We start from the raw sequence: 20,961 nt of genomic DNA, 5'->3' as shown, positions 1-20,961 counted from the left end.
TATTATATGCAGTGGATGAAAGCAAGCCCATGCATTGCGTGGAACGTTCATATAGGAATTCAAGCAGAATAAGAACAAGTTATATATTTTAAACAAACTTCATATAGTATAGATCACAGATGCAGAATATGTAGTACACAAGATAAGAATTTGATTGCAAAAACTATTCTGCTGCTTTTTTTATGAGCTCCATTATCCGTGGATAGTGAGGGACGTATTCAGTTTCATGACGATTGATGACTTGTGTAGTGTATGATGTCATCAAACCATTGAGAAAAGATATTATCTCCAGATCCGAATTTTCGCAACACCATTTCACGTACTGTTCAATCTTAAAGAACACTATTATCAACTTGAAAAAACATAAATATAAGTAACAGTACCAGATCTCGCAACACTTGTTAAACATTTGCTTAAAAGAACACTTCATCATGCTCTAAATTTAGTTCAAAGTAGAGTCACCGTTCTTACACATAGTGGGGTCAAAACGAAAAAAGCCCGGCGCAATTGTCGATTGGGGTTGGACCCATACCCATCTTTGCAGTTCGGCTATATCAATGCGAAGAATCACCTCGATCGCAACCGTAACTGCACCGCTCCTAGCGTAACCGTAACTGCACCGCACTTAGGTCGGTTTGACCCGGTTCTATCACCATAATCTACAGCATGTTACATGGAAGGCATGTTCGCGATTTTTTAACTTATAAACAATGCTTCGGCGCAGGAAAATTTTTTGTACAATAGAAGTGGAATGACAATAAAAGTGACTTTAAAATACTGAGTGGGGCCGCAGTCTACAGCCTAGCTTGAAAATCTTGCAGATTTTCTTCGCAACATATATCGGTATAGGCGAAAACGTCTGAAAACATCAGGGTCTGAAATGGAAAGCCTTGTTCCGTTGAGCTCATCACTTACACAAAAGCTCTTAGAGGTAATTGCTTTGGGCCAACAACTAACAATTCTAGGGAAGAAATTGAGAGTTCAACGAAAGAGTTGAGAGCGCAAAAATTATCTTTTTTTTTCCACTGGAGCAACGACAGAGGGAAGATAACCAATTGTAAGAAATACGCAATGAATTGAATAATCATGTAATCATCCTGTGAAGTATCGTTACAGTTCAGAAGCGAAAAATCAGTGTTGCAAAACCTCTGTCAACATCCATTAGAAAATCCCAATTGAAACAGATTCTTACCGGCCACTGTACGCTTACATGAGGCGATATAAGCGTGTCAGGGCTGTCACAGATGAGTGCGTGAATGTAGATCCATGCAGGCAAAGAATCGTCACCCATACTGCAAGCTACCGAAGACTCTTCGTGGGAAAACAACGATAGCAAATGTGTCCTGTTTGGAAACTTCAGGCTGGGACTCAACTTCGAATGCACTTCAACAAGCAGCCTATAAGCAGCTGACAAGGTGACTGTTGCTAGTCGGAAAGCAATCGGAAATGATCCTAACAAAGATGAAAACAAACTGAATGAAGAGAATCTCGACATTACTCACTTTTCCAAATCTGTGTGTAGTTGCTCACGAACTGGCTTACTCAATGGTCTTACCAGTGTAGCATTTACAATGAAGAGTTGAATTATGTAATCCGAAATTGAGGGAAGAGCAGAATTCCGCCGAATAGTTGAAGGGAAATGGGAGAAGTGAAACTCAACACGTCCAATGTATCCCAGAAGCTCCTTAACAAAGTGACTGAGTATCAACTAAAGACATCAACAGCTTGTAACTAAAGCATTACACGCTACGACTTCGGACCACTGCAATCCTGGTCTAATTAGTTACAGTAAACGAGAACAATTTTAAGTGAGAATGACAAGAAACGAGAGGGAAAGAAAAAGAAATAAAACTGTGAAGATTACAATATGACGAAGAATTTACCACGCACCTGCATGTATGGAGAGATTCCTTTACTGCCATTCAGTTCATGGTGCATTGATGCAGTTATTGTGAATATGCTCTGACGAATAGCCTCCATAATAGCAGAAACAGATTCTTGCTCAAATGATACCAACGAGTTAGCTTGTGACGGCCATAGGGCAATTATGCTGCTCGCGATCTCTAGTAGTCGGTAGTTCTTCGCCTGGTCACTTCGCAGGCGATCACCTCAAAGAAGGAAATCAGTCTAAAGACAGCGTAACGTATGAAACTGAAACAAAGAGTTCGGGTGTCGATTACGGGCATGGTTGCGATCTATTTCCCGTGATCGTACTAAACAACAGCGTGGGAACCGCTTTACTTCTTATCGTACGATGCAGGCTGGAACTGTCAACATTCTCTCCGGTCTCATCAGAATCCTCTTAATTGATTTTGCTGGAATAGGCTGCTGGGGAGACCTCACTGATTATTGACCACCTAGTCGTAGGTGCGGAATGGGCACGACAGCTGATGCGTCCCAACATACGGGAACGAGCACCGTTTCCTACAGTACTTTTTTTTGGTTGAGTGGAGGAATTGAGCTTCGTCATCCTCATGCTACAATCCGAACTTTGTCCACCAGATTTTCACGCAACATCAAGTTCAAGGTAAACGTTTAAAAACCAGAAGTTATTTAGGAAATAAAAAGAACACAATCAATAGTAAAAAAAGAGATTAATTGGTTCTGTATTCGCTAACATCAAGAGAGCAGAGCTGCAACTATTGCAACCGTAATTCTCAGAATTTCATGGAAGTTAACTTGAGCAAAACTTACTCGAAAGCAACAAGCAACACTGTGAAAGTTAGTACATTTTAGATTGCGTACAGGATAAGAGAGTATTATCGCACTAATCATCACTTTCCTTGCACTGTGTATCTCTTATATATAAAGAATAGTAGCGGTTTGAGCTAGAATTAACACCATAGCCAACGTTATAACAACACGAAGCAGACAAGGGCGACAGCGAATCGCTACGGACCACTCGACATTGTTACTGCATCATGCATTGTCCTCAAATATGGATGAAACAACATACGTTTTATCACCAATATCATTTACGTGACAACTATCTGGGAGATAGCCGATGTAGCTAGAATGGATTTCCCACTATCCCTGCGGGAATGCAAAAATACCGCGATAGTACGATCCGATAGAGTTGCGGTTTGATCCATCTAAGTCGTATTGGCGAAGAACTATTCCCATCTCGACGTCGTCGTGTAACAATGTAACAATAGACTTAGTACGCAGTTCAGATGAAGTGTTCTCATCGTCATCATTTCTAGACTTCTCCAGTCCAGTCGGTCTATTAAGCACTGTGCCAGTCTTCGCAGTTCCAGAATTGAAAATAAGAAAAAAAATAAGGTGGGCCGGACACATGATGTATTTTAACGACAACCGTTGGACCAGAGCCGGCTACCACTGGGTACCTCACGATATTAAGCGCACTACAGGAAGACCGCTGACGTGATGGTTAGACTTCATCACAAAGTCCTTCAAAGAAAAATTCGATGCTCTTCGTGATGTGAAACAAGAAACCATTGGGCAACTCTGGCACGCGATCGGGACAAATGGAAGGATTATTGGCGCTTGCCCGACCAGTTCGAAGAACAACGGGGATCAAAGTGATAAAGGTGATATATGGGGGGGCAGTCGGTTAGAGGTCCGTTGTAGCCATACCGGTCGATGGCGATGGTTCGAAAGTAGTGCCAACCAAGCTTTCCATCCCTCCGGGGTACATAAATTGGACTTGTCTGGGAGGTTAAAAACACTGACGTGATCATCATGTATATATATATATATATATATATATATATATATATATATATATATATATATATATATATATATATATATATATATATATATATATATATATAAAATATATATATATATCATGTGATTGTCTCCTTCAACCCAACGTTCTACGTAGTTACCCAAACCAACTTTCTACCAATTTTCTATCACAGGTCGCAGGACATTATAAATTAGTGAAAACCAACCAAGAAGCAAATTCTCAGCATCAAGTTTTATCTCAGATTCGAGTCGTTTAGCCACCATATCCAAACATTTCTGGGTGTTTCTTTGTGCTTCCTCTCGCAATTCCACATCCCACTCCAGACGCTTTACTTCTTCTTCAATCGCCGAGACCAACTGAAACTATGTTTATGATACTGATAGATTTTAAAGCTCCTAGCAATCCACATACCGTATCAACGAAAACGCTGCTTTGAATAGCTGTGAAGTCGTACTGATCCACTATTTGATGAAGACGACCCAAGGACTGACTCAGTATAGAGTTCTTAAGCGGTCGAAGAGCTTCAATTATAGGTGCAGAACATTCGGGACGAGAACTGAGCACGCGGCTCATCTGCTGTACAAACCTCAATCACAAAAATTAGCCAACTGAACAGCTTTGAAGTGGAGAAATCTAGTATATGCAACCTCAAAGAAAAAGGAGCGTCCAAAGGCACTCGAGCTCGAATAATCCTTGCCAGCTTCTCAACAAACTTCATAAGCTGAGCAGAACCTAAATTTGTATGCAGATGAGTAAAATGCTTGTTAAAGAGTCGTGGTGTGCAGAACTAACACTTGGCGCAATCTACCCATCAGTATGAAATAATTCTCTTTACTTGAAGGTAACATACCACGAATCTGACGCGGTGAGCGAATCCGCGAGAAAAACTAGAGATGGGGAACCATGTTGGTTATTATGAGGTACGTTAGAACGCTCCTCTATACACAAGTCCAGTCCCCTTAAAAGGCTTGGTTTAACTGTAATAGACTGGTGAGAAGACACTGATTTTCGACCGATTGAACTTGGATGCGGCGCGTGCAGAAGGGTCTCGCGTTGCAACTAAAATCGTCTTTAAAAAGAAAAAAAACGTCTTCCGCGCCGTTTCTTACGGCGATCGGGGAGAGGTGAGCGGAACCACCCCTGATCCCGCAATCTACAGCCATCCGCAACTTTAGATTCTCCCCCGAATTCCTTGACCACTTCAGATTCGTGGCATGCTGCCTTAAACTGAGAACCTTAGTCAGGTCGCCTTTTTGCATATTGTATTTGTAGCTCCTATTCAATCTTAATTCATCTTCCACTTTTTCACGGTGTAATGTGGTTTCCTGTGAGGACACATTTTTTCTACTGAGAATTGTTTTAATGTTATACCCTTATAGGTCAACATTTCTCTCGATTCAAAATAATGATTTTTAGCGCAAGGTAGTCTTTTCGCAACATATTCATTCGCTGTCGCTAACGGGATCTCCATTTGTTAAACTGCTTTGCTGAGCTTCATCGAGCTCCGATCCATTCACTCATTGCGTGGTGTTGTATACTGTTGCAGTTCTGATCAAGTACATGAGAGCACAGTGATCTGTGCTCTCATGTACTTGATGTAAGTGCTTAGCGAGGGGCCATTATTTTGTTAGCACCCAAGGCGCTCAAATTAAATGTAACGCTAGCTGGAATTTCCTATGCAGAATTCTTTCCAATAGTGAGCATGGAATAAGGGCGCATAAAGGGCATGAATTACAAACTGAGTTAACAAAGTAACTCTTTAAGTCTTTTTCATCATCTCCACCCAAAAGGTCTGATTTCGACCACGAAGTTCCGCGCGGGAAGTGAAATCCTTTCCTTATTATGAGGCGCAGCTCGAGCAACTGAAAGCCGTACAAAATGGACTCTCCTAGTCCAAAATCTGCCCCAGAATAATGTACCATGAATGTAATAAAATAGTCTACGGAGTTTTCTGCCTGAGTTTCATTTTTTTTTCAACGTAGATCCATAGTCAGTTCTGTTCCACCAGGGATTCAATCATTATCAGACCACTACTACTTAGGTTTTTTCCCACGTGCTAGGATGACTGACTGGCGTCCAACGAGTACTTATCTAGTATCGAGTACGATTTCTCAGCTCTATAATGTGCAGAAACAATTTTTTTTTTACAATAAAACATCAATTGTATAGGACGGTTACATTCTCTACTAAACAAATATTTGAAGATAAAAAAGCAAACGTAGGGAAGGTCCCTGCATAGACCATAACACACCAACAACACAAAAGGTGAAGGAACAATATACTATCTAAGCAAGATGAAAAGGAATGATTAACAGGTGCCTCACCCAATAAAGCGTATTGCTCGAGTTGTGAGTGTATGTAGTTGATACACTGTGGTAGAAGTCGGACGCTGTTATCAGCCGCTGAAGAAAGTTCCACAAGTTTTACGTCTAGTTCGGCAGCCGATGACGATAGCTGCACTTCCAATTCAGCTGCAATTATATTACAATCGCTTTTTTATAGGTCACTATCAAAATTAGAAAGATTATACTATTAATTATTCAGGTAACATTCATCCACCAACAATGAGACGGAAAATTATCCCAGAAAGATTGGGACTCTACATCGAGGTCTCAAAGAAATACCTTCGATAACACCAAGATTTGATAAAGCTCTGATGGCTGAGGTGACCAATGAAGCATTGAGGCTAATCAGTCCTCTCCGCATATCGTCAGCAGCAGATCGACGTACCTTGAATAACATCAGTTTTGAATCCAAAAAAGTGATGTAGTTGCACCTGCCTCATTTTCTACTGCTTTCAATCGTTCGGTAAGGTTTTCACGCAACCATGAGACCAGCAACAAATCGGGATTATCCGAAACGATCCCTTTAATCTCGCATATGATTTCTGACCTCTTAACTATTTCGTGCCGTTTTTCCAGAGAATCTATCAACTCTTCGCACCTGCATTAAAAAAGGTATTGTTGAACGCCACAGTGAAATGGTGAGTTCAATAAAATGAGAAGAAAATACAGACCTAATAACATCCGTAGTAAGATTCCTTTCCAATGTAAGCTGTTCTAGCTTTGTAGTCATCTTACGATAATCACACAAAAGCGAGTTCAGCACCTTTGCAAACCTAAGTGGGAATATTCGAGTTAGTGGCACCACGACTTGACTTAAATAGTTACAGCTAGCTAAACAGCTTCTGCGCCTGCGTGATCACCTAAAAACAGCAACGACGACATTGTGTTCTTCAACTCCTTCTTGGATTCTCAGGTTAGAGAACTTGTCGAAAAAAATGCTCTTTTTTTTCCTGTTACATACAGCTGCCATTGAACGTATTTTGAGGGCTTGACACATTGCGTTTTCTGTGGACGCGGGCTTTGGTGCCATCTCTCACCGTAGGGAGCTGACGGGGAAATAATCTGTATAGCGATGGTGCTGATAAGCTCCTCGTAGCTTCTTCTTCCTGTTTATCTGATAGTTTTTCTTTTTTTCTGTATTTGTACATGAAAAATGGAATTACTTCATGGTAGTAAAGAGAGCAGAATCCTTCTTTATTAGCATCAGTGCCATAACCCATATAATAGTCATCTTGAAGCATTTACAATCGAATGCTCTAAACCAAAAGGATCTGTAAACTGCAGCTGTTGCTTGAGCGGCTGCGCTCGAAGCGTCGCGCTAACCAAGATAGTTTCACTCATCTCTGCAGTTCGACTGGAGCTAGCGATACTTTCACCTTTTCAACGTACCTACCAAAAATGATCTAAATTCGCGTTTTCATCACGTAGCGCTCGCATGATGTAAACTCTCAACTGAATTTATACCTGTCACAATTTTCATACACTTCGTTCATCTCCGAATGGACACTTCTTTGTGTGCAATCTAACGCTTCCAAAGCAGTAGTTTGTTCAAGAAGCCGTGAAAGATTCTCCTCAACCTGAAATAGAACGCGTGAGTTACTTCGCGATAACCCTGCGGCTTGCATGAAAATCGCAAATATGTGGCAAGAAGAATAAAACCATATTTTTAAATCAAGTTTTACCATTATTTTCTTTCGTTTTTGCTAATTAATTAGAACAGTTTCTACGACTAATATAGCTATTTCTCTTAATTTGCAGTAGCTATAAGTACGAGCTGTATTATACCAACTTCGACCTTGCCTACTTCGAGTACAAGCTTCTTTTCTAATTTATTAGGTTGAGGAACAAGTCGTGACTATTTTCCTTTTTATGGTGAAAAATGTGCATAAAAATAAAATGTATCTCCAAGATCTTGAACATCATTCCAAAGAGAATTTCTCATCTTCTCGTGGATTCAGGGACAAATTCTTTTTTTCAATTCTCTTGGAAACAAAACAAAAAGCAGTGCGAATTAGCCAACAATATAATCTCTATCCCAGTTCTTCGCACCGTTTTCAACAACCTCTACCATTCTTTAGTCCCTCCATGCCTTTAATTGCTTTTGCCATGTTTTTTTTAAATGTTTCGATTTTCGATGTCCTTTATATAAAATTCGATGTCCTTTATATAAAACACAAATCCCACAAGCAACTTCAACGGCCTTATCACTTCGATAAACTGCGAAAAACTGAAGGTACGAAAACACTTCGCTTTATCACTTTAACACTAAACTTTAACAATTTGAAGAAACAAGAATTAACAAAACTGAAAAATCCGAATAGCACTGTCTTGTATAGTGAGAAATAATCCCTTGTCCATACTAACATAACATACAGGAAATGCTTCTTAATTTTATGTTCTTTCCGAAAAAAAAAATGAACACGACCTATTCCTCAACCAAGGACATTTCTCGGAACAATATTTCTGAATCATCCATATGAAAACAACTTACCCCTTTCCGCAGTTGTTTGTTCAGAGACTCATCAATCTGACTGACTCTCCGCAAGATGTTTCCTGAGATTAATTGGTCACACTGAACAACTCTAAAAAAGTACAAATACAATCGTCGAGAGAGATCCGGAATTATCTATATAGGGATATTTACACGCGGTCACAAGGTCTCCCATCAAAGAATCTAGTCATACTGTCGACGCCTATCGGTGGGAGTGCATAGTCACGTCAAAACCACCTGAAGCCTGCAGCAATTACCTAAGCGGCTGAGCCCGGTGCGACGCCATGGAGTTGACGGTTGCGATCGAATACATGTCCTCGCTTGCTTCGCTCAAACTGCAAAGACTGTAGAGGGTCTCGTCTCGATCGCAACCGCCAGCTCTACCGTGACGCTTTGAGTCCACCCGCCTACGCAGAATACACCAAGTTCCAGTTCGTTTTTAGTTGTTTACCGAATCTGTATGGTCGGTGGGTAGACCTACTGATCTCATCGATATGCATCGAGAAAAGTAGGGTATGCCTGTTTGAGATGTCCGCCTCTTGTTCTGAAGGTCCTTCCTCGATCACATCAATCCTACCGCACTCGAGCGAAGCGGGCCCTTTAACATCAACATTCCTTCTGGCTTAAAGGCATCACCCCACGGATCTGGAGTGGTACAGATTTCCGGTGGAGTATTCGCATACGGGATCGTAGATTATTGAGAGAAGGGTGATCCCGCCCATCTCTCCCTAATTGCCGTAGAAAACGGCCCGAAAGATACGGCTTCGAGCGTTCCGGCGCACTACTTTCCACAAGGAGTTCGATTGGAGCGAGCCAGCCTTGTGCGGCGTCGCATCTTCCGGGGAGTTTTTTACGGCAATTAGGAAGAAATAGACAGAATCACACCCCTCTCCATAATTTACTATCCCGTGTACAAATACTCCACTGAAATCCGCACCACCTCAGATTCGTGGTATGCTGCCTTTAACTCACAGATCCGTAGGTCAACGAGTATCTTCGCGAGCAAATCCCTCAAATCGGGTCTGGTTCGCATCAGTTTTTATTCTCATTTACTAACCAAAACAACACAAGGAAAAAAAAATCAGGTATCGTTACCTTTCTAGATAATTTTGTTCCTTGCACTTTCCCCAGATGTAGTCTTCCAAATCTTCTTCAGCAGTGCGCACCATCTTGTAAAAATGATTAGTGGAATTGAAATCACTTCACAATAGAAACATCAGGCTAAACCTCTCGGTGGACAATGAAAGTAACTATTACAAGTAATTGGAACATTTTATGTCGCAATAACAGCTGCGATATAATTCCTCTGATAACGACCTTCAAACATGCTTTATACATATATTAACAGCCAACCTGTAGATCACTGTGAAATGTAACAAAAACAAACTATGATGTGGCACCTAGCGTATCCGATTGTTGCTTAATCCTCATGATGAGCAGCAGCTTTTTTAAGATTGTACTTCTCCACTGTTACCGGAGGCAGCAGCTCAGAAATTAGACCTCTAGCAATTGTTTGTTTTGTGTTGCCATCTCTCAAAGTGAAGGGCATTCCTTTTCTGAAGGGCATACTTCGCATCAGAGTGACCGTTGCTTGAGTGTGCTCTCCGGGCATCAGAAGTTCTTGTGCGAGCTCGAATCGAGCTACCTTTAAAACATCAGGGAAACAAGTTGCATGTGGGTCAAAAAGAAGAATTTTGAGATACCTGATCCCAAGTACTGCAGAACAATTTATCGGTAAATCCAGACCGTATCCCAACTTTCCTGCCGTTTTCCTCTTCACTGAGAAGATACATCTCTGCTTTTATAAAGTTAGTAACGTTCACAGAGCCAATATGACCCAACCACATCCCTGAAATATTCGGTAGTTATGCATACTTGCTCTATTCACATAATAATTGCGGTTGTGGTTGTCTCGTCTACATTAGTAACATACCGTGACGTTTAACCATGTTTCTTACGCGCAGAGCGGGGGATGAGTTAAGGTGTAATTGGATAACGGACGCCAGTACCTCATGTGCAAGTACGCTCGTGAGAGCCGTGTTGACACATGGTAAACTAGGGAAGCGCAATCACATTTGTATGGACACGAGTACTTGTACACGTAGTTTCTGATATTAGACAATCAATGGCCTGCTGACGCTGGCAGATGTAGGGCGTACACGTGCACTCACAGATGTGGGACGTTACTAGGTGCCTCGCAGATAAGTTGAGTTGACAATGCATGCTCCCGGAACAGCTAGGGGTAACTTAGCAATCGTATCGTGAGAGATCCCAACATCGTCAATTTCATAGTATGCTGCCTTTAACAAATTATTCCAACAACAAAAGAACAAAAAATTACAAAAAAACTAGAGGGAATGGCAAAAATAAAAAAGAAGTAAAACAGAAGGAAGCTAGAGAAACCAACCTCGTGCTACTTGATCCGCCTTCACTCCTCTGCACAGGACACCACAGTGATCACCAGCCCTCACCTGAAAAGAAGTCAAAATCCTCCAATAGAAATACAACAGAGAAAAGGCGGGATCAGAACGAAACTAACTTCTTTTACACTCTTTCCAAAGACTTGGATGTCCGATGCAACAGTGGAAACATCCTTACCGTCACCTTTAATCTCTATCTTGTCACCTTTTTTCAAAATTCCCTGTTCGACAGTCCCAATGACAACGGTACCTACGAAAGGTCACAGTAAAAGAAGCCATACGTCTGCGATAGAATTGATTCTTGATAAATCAAAAACCACAACACTCACCTCGACCTGTTATTGCAGTTTTAGAAGTTACAGGCATTATTAGGGGTTCATTCTGAAATTTAAAACTCATTCTACCTTGTAATGAAAATAAATCTTTACATTTGTGCTCAATGGAGCCGACTATTTAAAAGATGTTCAAATGTATTGGACTGAAATGTTCCAATGCTTAAACTTTCAAAAATTGTCGACGCTATATTAAGACCCTTCTAAACGTTCGCTCGCACAGACACTGTTTCAACCGCTTTTCTCTAGATTAGTCGACAAACCTGAACGTGATCATTCTAATACCCGGAAACTACACCCTCTACCCCATCTATTCGTAGAGAGATCCCAGCATAGCCAATTTCGTAATAAACTACCTACAAGTCGAGTTGTCAAGCGAGAACCGCTTATTATGAAGTTAAGATAATCACTGAGTTCCGTTCAGTGGTCTTCTCTGTAAGGAATTTCCACGTCCCTCTAACAGTATTTTAGAACTGAGCTATTTCTCACTATTTCACCGCTTAGGTTGAATGGTCGCCATCAACGTGAAGACTGCATAAAGGGAATTATGTTATGTTAGTATCTGATCTAGAGGTGACCACAACGATTTGAAACCAAATGGATATATGTAGAACGTGGAACCCAGCTTTTAAATGTGGTTTGAATAGGAGAAAAGAGCACTAGAAGCTTCTCTTTCCATTTCGCGACAGGAAACCTTCGAAATGATGACGTAAAATGACAGAATGGAACATTACTCGTACGCTGTCAGATGTCCAAAGAGGAGGATTGAATGGAGTTGATAATTGGGATGTAGAGGATGGAGTAGAAGGCGAGTATATGCTTGATGTTTCCTTCCATAGGTGCGATAGGGAAAAGCCAGACCCTCCTCAAGTGAAGGGGATTTAGCTCATGGATTGCAGCTCAAGTGAAGGGGGTCCTTTCGAAAACTGTCCAAAAGTGAAGGAGGTTCCTTCCCCAACCGTCCAAAAGTGAAGGGATCAGAGCAGCGGCTCCCGCTATCGCATCTATGTTTCCTTCTGCCATTTTCCTTATCTAGTAAATTTTTCTGCAATGGAAACATGCGATGTCCATCATTTACTTAATTTTTCTTTTATTCTTGTAAAGGAATAAAAAAATTAAAGGAATTCTGTAAAGGAATTCTTGTATTCCTGTATTTCCTGGAAAGAAGAAATGCAAAAAATCAACAAAATGGAGACAGTCAAGAAACAATTTTTAAACAACAAGTTACAACAACGAAGCTTGAAACAATTTTGAAATCTATAGTACTAGTAGTTCTCTCTGTTGAAGCTTCTAGGACAAAGTAAAGATATGTGATAATTTTTTTGTTACCAATAACGTGAATATCATCCTTGAGAAAAGTATTTATATGATTCAGTAGAACGTCGCATTGTACAGCGTACACCAATCGATGCCTTATATCAGGTGTAGGGTACATAAGGGATAGGATTGGCTGCTATCAGAGCAAATTTGGATAAATTTTGGGCAAAAAATTTCTGTCGAGATTTTGGGGTAAGCAAAGTGGGATAAGTGCTCATTGCACAGCAGACACTAAAAGTCACCACTAGTTCTGAAAAATATCGGAGCGTTTTCATGCAAAGTGTACCTGTTGTCGTTGGGGTTCTGGAAGATCATCGAGTACTTTGAGAAGTTCAGTTATACTCGAAGCGTCTTTGCCTTCTAGGGCAAGCAAGGCTGATCCGCGAATTATAGGTGCATTGTCTCCTGAAAGGATCTAAAATAGTAACTCTAGGTTTACATATATATTTTGAAAGTCTCCTGCTTTTTAAACAATTGCTTGTAGACGCTAAAACTGAAAAAGATCCCCAAAGCGATTTCATGGAGCTCTCTGAATTGCTGAATGTATATATATTATATATAATATATATAATATATATATATAATATATATATTGATACATATATATACTGTAGGATTGATTATATATATTATATAATATAAATATATAATCAATCCTACAGTGGAATCGATCGCTCTTGTCTCTCTTACTGGTCAATGAAAGCTGGAGGAGCACCACGAGGCAATGCATCGATCTCAACACACAATCAAAAAATTGGTCAAATCATGACTTCTTTGCGGTGAGAGATTATGATTGGTCGCGGAGGATTTGGTTTTCTCCTACTACTACAAGCCAGGAAAGAAATGGTAGATGATGAAATCGAGTGATCCAAGATTTCAGCAGTCTTGCCTGAGGATAAAATTCACCATTACTACTTCGCGTGACTTCAGCTATATGCATTAAATTATGAATTTTTTGTTAATTGACTGTTCGCCAGTTGACCAATGATTGCCAATGACTTTAAAATTGTCCCAGGAGTATAACCATTCCTCTATAGCGATATTGAATCACTTTTCTCGCGCGATATTTCTTTATACAAAAGAGTAACTTGTCCATCAATCAGTACGTCCAAAGAGCAAATGAACAACTTCCCCAAACTTCGTCAGCTAAACAAGCACGCTTAGTGCTCAAAATTTGCAGAAATAATTAGTGATGGAACCACCCTTGAAATTTATAAAGATAAAGAGCAGCATTCTTGAACCTTTTTTGAAGATTCCGAAGCAGTAACGTTTGTTCAAATTCAAAATGTACTACCTGTCTGTTCGCTCGCTTCTGTTGCGTATGTGTGCGCACGTATACGTAACGCGTTGCTGGCCGCCTCGTAGAAAATTCGATCGACGTCTCCGAGGTCACATTTCTTTATACTACGGGGGATTGAGCGCGACCCACGCTGATCTAGACCCTCTGACCTTATTTTTGAAGAGATCCCAATCTCGTCTTGGCTTGTTCAATTTCGTGGTATGCTTTAAAGCATCAAAAATACAGATGATAGTATGAGAAGTTTAATATTAGCTTCAGGGTGAGATTTAGATTATTTTTCTTTCTTTTCACTGTATTTATAATGATGAGTTGACGAGAAAGATGGATGGAGATCATAGATTCTACGAGTTTTTGTTGAAATGCGAAACATAAATCACTTGCGTCGTGAACGAAATAAATATTTATCGCATGGGTGATACGAAAACAGTTCCAATAAGTGTCAATGTCGGCGCGTGTATTTTCCGCGTCAAATCGCTGGAATTGTAGGTTGGTTGCGCATGCTCCATTTGGATGATTATTCCTAATCAACGGGCAGATGTAGCGCGGCTGGAGGCTGTAGCCCCATGGTCGATGTTTCGAAACCGCTCTAGTGCTAATCATGCATCCTCCCGAGATCAATAAATTGATACCAGACTTGTCTGGAAGGATGAAAACACTGACTTGATTATCGGCTGGGCCCCGTAAGTCATTGTATAGGTCAACACGCGTTCCAAAACCTCAACGATAACGAATTGCAGTAAAACGCGTAGGCGCATCTGAATTGGAATGATATGCCAGTGACTTTATTCTTTTATCCTTTTTTCTAATCAACTTTGACTCATGTCAACGATGTAACCAAAAGTGGATAAAATATTTGTTGGTGTGCATCACTTGTCCTGTTGGTACCAGACTTGTCTGGGAGGATAAAAACACTGACTTGACACATCGGCAAGTCTTTGTATAGACCACTTACACGTTCGTAAACCTCAAACGATTCTGAGTTGAAGTGAACGCGGTGGCGCATCCCAAGCGGACTGATTAACGCCAACACTTTATCTTTTACTCACCTAGCTATTACTGTAAATTCAGACACGGAGAGCAAATACAATAGCTAGAACCAAATTACAGAACTATGAACATACCGTCAAAACCATGAGCTGACAGCAATTCACGGGATTCGATTTCCACAAGATCCAGCACATCATCTTCCACTAAGTCCGCTTTATTGATGAAAACAATAATGTGTTTAAGGCCAATCTGTCGGGCTAGGATGAGATGTTCCTTCAAAAAAGGAGGAATAATCGACATTAATGAAGAAACAAAGTGCAGTTGTGTCAAAATGATCAGAACGGCCTCACATGGCGGTACAAAATTCTGGACTAGCAGATGTTTCTGAACTTGCGTATCAGGGTTAATTGAATCTCCCTTCACTAATACAACATCAGGAAAACCTGTCTTGATGGAAAGTTAAATATAGCAGAGTCAAACGACATGAAGCACTGTGCAGTTGCGTAAGTGGTTGCGCTTGAAGCGGTGGGGTGGAGACAGCGTTTAGAATCGAAGTGGGACTATTGCGAACTGCAGCGATGGGTGGTGATAGCAAGGATTCCGCCACGATCCTAACTGCTATGGTCCACCGCACCACTTCGAGCGCAGCTGCTGGCGCGACTGCACCGCGCTTCATTTCGTGTTGACTCTACTATATGTAGAGTGTTACTTTGAGTATATTAAGTACAAAACTAGTATCATAGTCGTGATAGGAGCACTCAAATACTAACGTAGAGGTTTTAAACTCTACATCAACTTTACGTGCAAATTTGAGTACATTAGTGAAGCTTGCTGAAGCAGACATTTCCCGAGGAACTCTGAAGCGTAAGGTGACTTACTTTTGTTTGAGCCATCACACCATCAGTTGCAGCTATGACTAATACAGCTGCATCCATTTGAGCCGTGCCGCAAATCATATTCTGAGAAAACAAGTACAAGTATATGATACCTTAGCAGTGAATGGAATGACACATAACTGTCGAACCTTTATAAAATCGGAATGGCCAGGACAGTCAGTATGCGAATACCTTCTTTTCAAGCTTTCATATCCAATATGAGCAATATTAATGGTGATTCCACGTTTCTTCTCTTCCTTGGCTTTGTCGATTTCATCAAATTTCACAGGTTTTGCAAGGCCTATAATAAACTGAATAAAAACTACTTATAGCTTGGCTGTGTATTTCTTAAGGGCAGCATACCACGAATCTGACGTGGTGAGGGAATCCTCACCAAAGGCTGGAGATGGGTTTGTAGATTGCGGGATTCGATGTGGTCCCGCTTATCCATCCCTAACTGTCGCAAAAACGGCATTGGAGCAGCTTTAGTCTCTACAGGCTCTATGTACACATTCTGGCTCCTCAACGGCCTATCCATTTGAATAGGCTGCCGAGAAGACACCACTAATCTTTCACTGGTCGCAATTGGATGCGGGGTGAGCAAAAAGGTGGCGCGTTACGACTGAAATCGTCGTAAAAAAAAGCCTTCTGCGCTGTTTTTTTACGGCAATTAGAGAGCGAAGAGCGGAACCACTCGGATCCCCCTACAAGCCCATCTCTAGCTTTTTGTGCGTATTCCCTCACCACGCCGGATTCGTGGTATGCTGCTTTTAAATTACTTATTAACGTCACTCCCAAAGCAGATTTTTTGTACTTTGGTAACAGCAATAAAAAAAGGATTGAAAAGACATAAAAAGTCAGGCTAATTAAATGAAATTTCTCCTAAGAGAAGTTATTCCCGTGTTATACGATAATCGTGTCAGTATCTGCCTCCATCGAGGGCGTAACGCGTCTACCCTACGCAATACGTCTGATGGTAACTAGACGTAACCGGTTGCGCGTCTATAGATGTTGCACTATAATGAAAAACCTCTTGCCCAAAGAGACTTCTTATTATTGCGAGCAATTGCAAATCATTGTTTTTGACTACCGATTTTCACACGTTATATATTCATTATAAAAGACGTCTTCTTTTTAATTGACTCTCATCTGAAACGTAGTTGAGCAAAGGTTGCCATCGACGTAGTATCATCGCTGGTTCCACGCGGCCTGCGGAGATGAGTAGAGCAAGCTAGGACCCTTGACATAACCGGTGGGTCCACCGCGCCAACTAGGGCGAAGCCACTCACCCAACGACACCAGGTTTCAGGTCGCTTTGGTGCAACCATCCCAATACGCAGTGCGCGTGCGCCATCTCCCTGTGGCATGGCACTAACATGACAATTATAGTAGGGTCAAAACGAAGTGAACATGGTGCAGTTGCCTAAGCAGCTGCGCTGCGTGGAGGAGCGTACCAGTTAGGATCGAGTGAGGAGATTTACGACCACCGTTCATTGTTGCACTTCGTGGCAGTCCGACCTCGATTCCAACTGCTATCTCCACCGCGCCCCTTCGATCGCAGCCGCTTACGCAACTGCACCGTGCTTCATGTCGTTTTTACCCGACTAAACCAGTATTTCAAATAAATCTGTTACGCAACGCTTAACCAAGACGAAAGTGAAAAGTTCGTTGTGTGGATTGCAGAGATCCGCCAATAATCCACAACTAATATGTGAATGACCACTGATAAGCCAACAAACAGTTTCCCTCTGTTATTTGCTTGTTAACATCTACTCCATTGCTAGGATCTGGTCCTGTACTCCAACTTGAATACCTCCAAGGAGCAGTCCTTGCGATGCGGACTACATTGCAATTGCGAGAGCGGAGCACTTTCATCGATCTGGACTACTGTGTTAGGTCCTCCGAACTGCGTTACGGTAGTGATATAATAATCAACAAGCACATCGCGAAACCACTGAGTGCATTGAACTATGCTCTTTTCATCGACCTCCAACGTTCGCGCCGTTTCCTTAGCGAGCTCGAAGTCGCAGGCGAAATGGTAGCTAGTCAGGAAGATCTTCTTGCGATCGCAATGCGACGTTTCGAAGAAAGTTCCTTTAGTTATCCAATCTTGTATGGAATTCCAAACTGACGGCTCTGGGGTTTGTAGCATTCGAACTTCCATCACTCATCATCACACTTCGCGTTCACCTGCTTCGTGAGTTTGTGGGAAGTTCAGCACTTGTGAAACGGTCGTTCCTTCCTTAGCAATCCTAGGTTAGCAACCCATTCGTCAAATTCATCCTTGGACTTCGAAACAAGCATATAGTAATGTAGTTATCAGAGTGAAATCACGAAGATCAGCAAGTTAGCAGCAGCTATTTTTGCCGCTATGCAAATGAATTACGGATTTTCGTTGACGACCATCTTCAGCAATATTGAGACATCGACCACCAGTCAAAAAGAAGCCACGAATTGTAAACGATTTTTTTAGCTGTTGAGCTTCCAGACAAAAATTGGGAAGCTGTTATGACCATTTGACAAAAAAAAAGACAATTGGTCTATTAAAGTGACTGTTAAAGCGAATTAATGTAATTACTAAATCAACAAATCTTGTTTAATTGCTACGACCTAAAGAAGTCTTAAGTCCTACTTGAGTCTACTGTCTTTTAAAGCTTTTTCGAAGTAGCGGACTACGCTCCCACTCTTCACATTTCTGCTATTTTCTGTGAAATAGTGCCACGAATGTCTAAACTCTCAGCCTCTGAGTTTCATTCATTTTCTTTTCAGAAAATATTTCACTGGGCCTCGGTGCAGTCGTGAACTGCATTGATGAGTGGCGCGAACAAGAGTACCTCTCGATTCTAACCGCTGTGCTCCACACCACCTCTTCGGGCGCAGCAACTCACTCTCCATGTCGTCCTGATCTGACTACAAAAAAAAACCATCGAACCTTGTGAACATTGCTATACAAAGCTGAAAAGTGGGAATCGAAGCTGCCTAGATTCTGGTATTTAAATTCCTTAATTGGGTCTCCAGATAGGAATAATTTTAGCGTCACGTCATACACTTCCACGCATGTTTCGGTCTATGGAATGGACGGGTGACACATGTTTCTTCATCTTCAGACTTTCAATTACAATTATTGTAGTGTAAATGCTATGGACAAAATGGCCTAAAGCTTGACGCAGTTAAGTATAGTCGAGTCAAAATGACATGGATCACGAGTGTAGTTGCGGTGCATTTGCGTACGCGCTCGAAACGGCGAGGTGGAGGCAGCAGTTGGGACCGAAGTGGGATTGTCGCAAATCGCAGCGCTGGGAGGTGCCAGCAAGGGTTTCACCACGTTCCTAGCCGCTACGCTCCACCGCAGCGCCTTGAAAGAAGCCACGTACGCAATTGCGTATGTGCTTCGTGTCGTTTTGACCCTGGTGTAAGCGTCTGTGCTCTAAGCGGCACGGTGGAATCAGAGGTTGCGATCGAAATGAGACTATTGCTAATTTTCACTCGGACTGCAGGTAACGAGTCCCATCTCGATGGCAGCCGCTGGTTCACTATGCCGCTTCGAACGCAACATCCTAAGCAACTACAACAGGTTTCAGGTCGTTTTGACGCGACTAGAAGATGCAGACTATAGAGTTTTTAAAGACGCCATACCAAGAAACGAAAGATGTTGGGATCTCCACGAAAACGAAAGGTGTTGGAATAAATAGGGTTAGAAGATGTAGTTCACAAATATGAACTCGATCACGCTCAACTGCCTTGTCGGACCGTACCTCCTACAATAACGGCAACGTGCCATGCCACGCCTATGACAGCAGGCATAGAAATAACGTCTGCAAGTCGGCGAGAGAGACAGCATCAGCAGTCTCCTCGATTGCAGATAAGGCACATTACTCGTGAAGGGATCCGGTGAGATCGTTCTCCACCCGGTTTTCTGAATAGTTAGGGGAGTTGAGCATGATCGTGCTCATGTTCGTTAACTACATCCTTTACCCTAACTAGTCGCGGAGAGATCTCAACACCCCCAATTTCGTGGTAAGCTGCCCTTAAAACAAACTGGCAACGCAAAATTGACAAGATTTCAGGCTGTTCCAATCGAATGCAGGGAAAAGAGATTGCTCCCATCACTTTCACCCCTACGCTAGCCCTGCAGCTGACAGGTATTGATAATAACCTCTGTGGCTTTTGCTTCGACGGGACGGCTTTGCATAGCAACCCTGGTTGGTTCAGCATGTGAGAAGTCAAAGGCGGAGAACTCTGCAAGAGCCGATTTCGCTGCGTCTCTATAATTCACGGTTCCGGACAGGTGCAGCAAGAACAAACCCCTTTCAATGTAACGGACAAACCTTGCTTTGCAAGCACATGAGTAATAGCAGCAGTAAGCGTCGTTTTCCCGTGATCAATGTGTCCTATAGTCCCAACGTTGTAATTAGATTTAGATATGACTTGTGCAGATTGGGAGAGACGTCTCAAATATAAGTCTCCAAGGGCATTCCTGTGCGCGAAATTCCAGTGTATATCTGAGAAGAAGCTCTGGAAGGGAAACTCATGTACGCTCCTCGAGAACTGCAGAGCGAATGGACGAGCGAAAGCCATTCTCCGCAGAAACTGAAAAAAAGTACTTCTTTTTTATCTTTTTCTCGTTCTTAAATATATTGTTAGGGATACGATTTTAGGTGCAGTCCAACATATTAGATGTGACAAAAAAACATAAATAGGCGAACTTGACATTCTTGGAATCTGTGGCTGAGTTAAGAGAATGTGATTTCTGTGCGGAAGAAAATCATGATAGATTATCACGCGGGAGCCGAGGAGCAAATATGCAGCCGAAGTCAACGTCTAACTTGTTTGTAATTTTTGTTCTACTAATAAAGAAAACATCTCCATAAGGAAGGTAATTAATTTAGTGAATAAGAACTGCATAATCGTTTTCTTCCTTGCTTTGGAGAACATTGCCGACCTACAACCAGCCCGACATCTTTCGAATGGTTCATTCTCTAGATTTCTCTGAGTCATTGCTATCGAATATTTCGACAGAAGAATCTTACACTAGCACCTTCCAGCAACAACTTTATTTGCAACGACACCTTAATGTACGACACTACAAGCGGGTGCAAAGAAGATTCAATTCATTGTGCGAAAATTCATGCATGGATTCTCACAAATTAACGAAAAATCTGCCCAACATAGGCAAACC

General features: G+C 41.7%; 2 protein-coding genes across 2 annotated transcripts; both read right to left on the bottom strand.

The window, feature by feature from the left end:
- Positions 1-163: 163 nt before the first annotated feature.
- RB195_006918 (uncharacterized protein) lies at positions 164-9,720 on the bottom strand (the record flags this gene model as incomplete). The annotated part of the gene is made up of 14 exons (XM_064180268.1): positions 164-331; positions 1,193-1,397; positions 1,503-1,684; positions 1,891-2,108; positions 3,921-4,071; positions 4,127-4,301; positions 4,363-4,447; positions 6,040-6,186; positions 6,340-6,445; positions 6,496-6,658; positions 6,732-6,833; positions 7,525-7,637; positions 8,552-8,642; positions 9,647-9,720. The coding sequence occupies 14 exons, from the start codon at positions 9,718-9,720 to the stop codon at positions 164-166; spliced, it is 1,980 nt and encodes a 659-aa protein (XP_064037154.1).
- Positions 9,721-9,971: 251 nt separating this feature from the next.
- RB195_006917 (uncharacterized protein) lies at positions 9,972-20,360 on the bottom strand (the record flags this gene model as incomplete). The annotated part of the gene is made up of 10 exons (XM_064180267.1): positions 9,972-10,196; positions 10,255-10,400; positions 10,959-11,022; positions 11,091-11,221; positions 11,301-11,352; positions 12,907-13,025; positions 15,042-15,180; positions 15,786-15,866; positions 15,932-16,083; positions 20,111-20,360. 10 exons carry the CDS (start codon positions 20,358-20,360, stop codon positions 9,972-9,974), a joined length of 1,359 nt encoding a protein of 452 aa, XP_064037153.1.
- Positions 20,361-20,961: the final 601 nt, after the last annotated feature.

Source organism: Necator americanus, chromosome I, assembly GCF_031761385.1.
Source record: "Necator americanus strain Aroian chromosome I, whole genome shotgun sequence".
Classification (NCBI taxonomy): Eukaryota; Metazoa; Nematoda; class Chromadorea; order Rhabditida; family Ancylostomatidae; genus Necator; species Necator americanus.
This window is presented reverse-complemented; position numbering and strand designations above follow the sequence as displayed.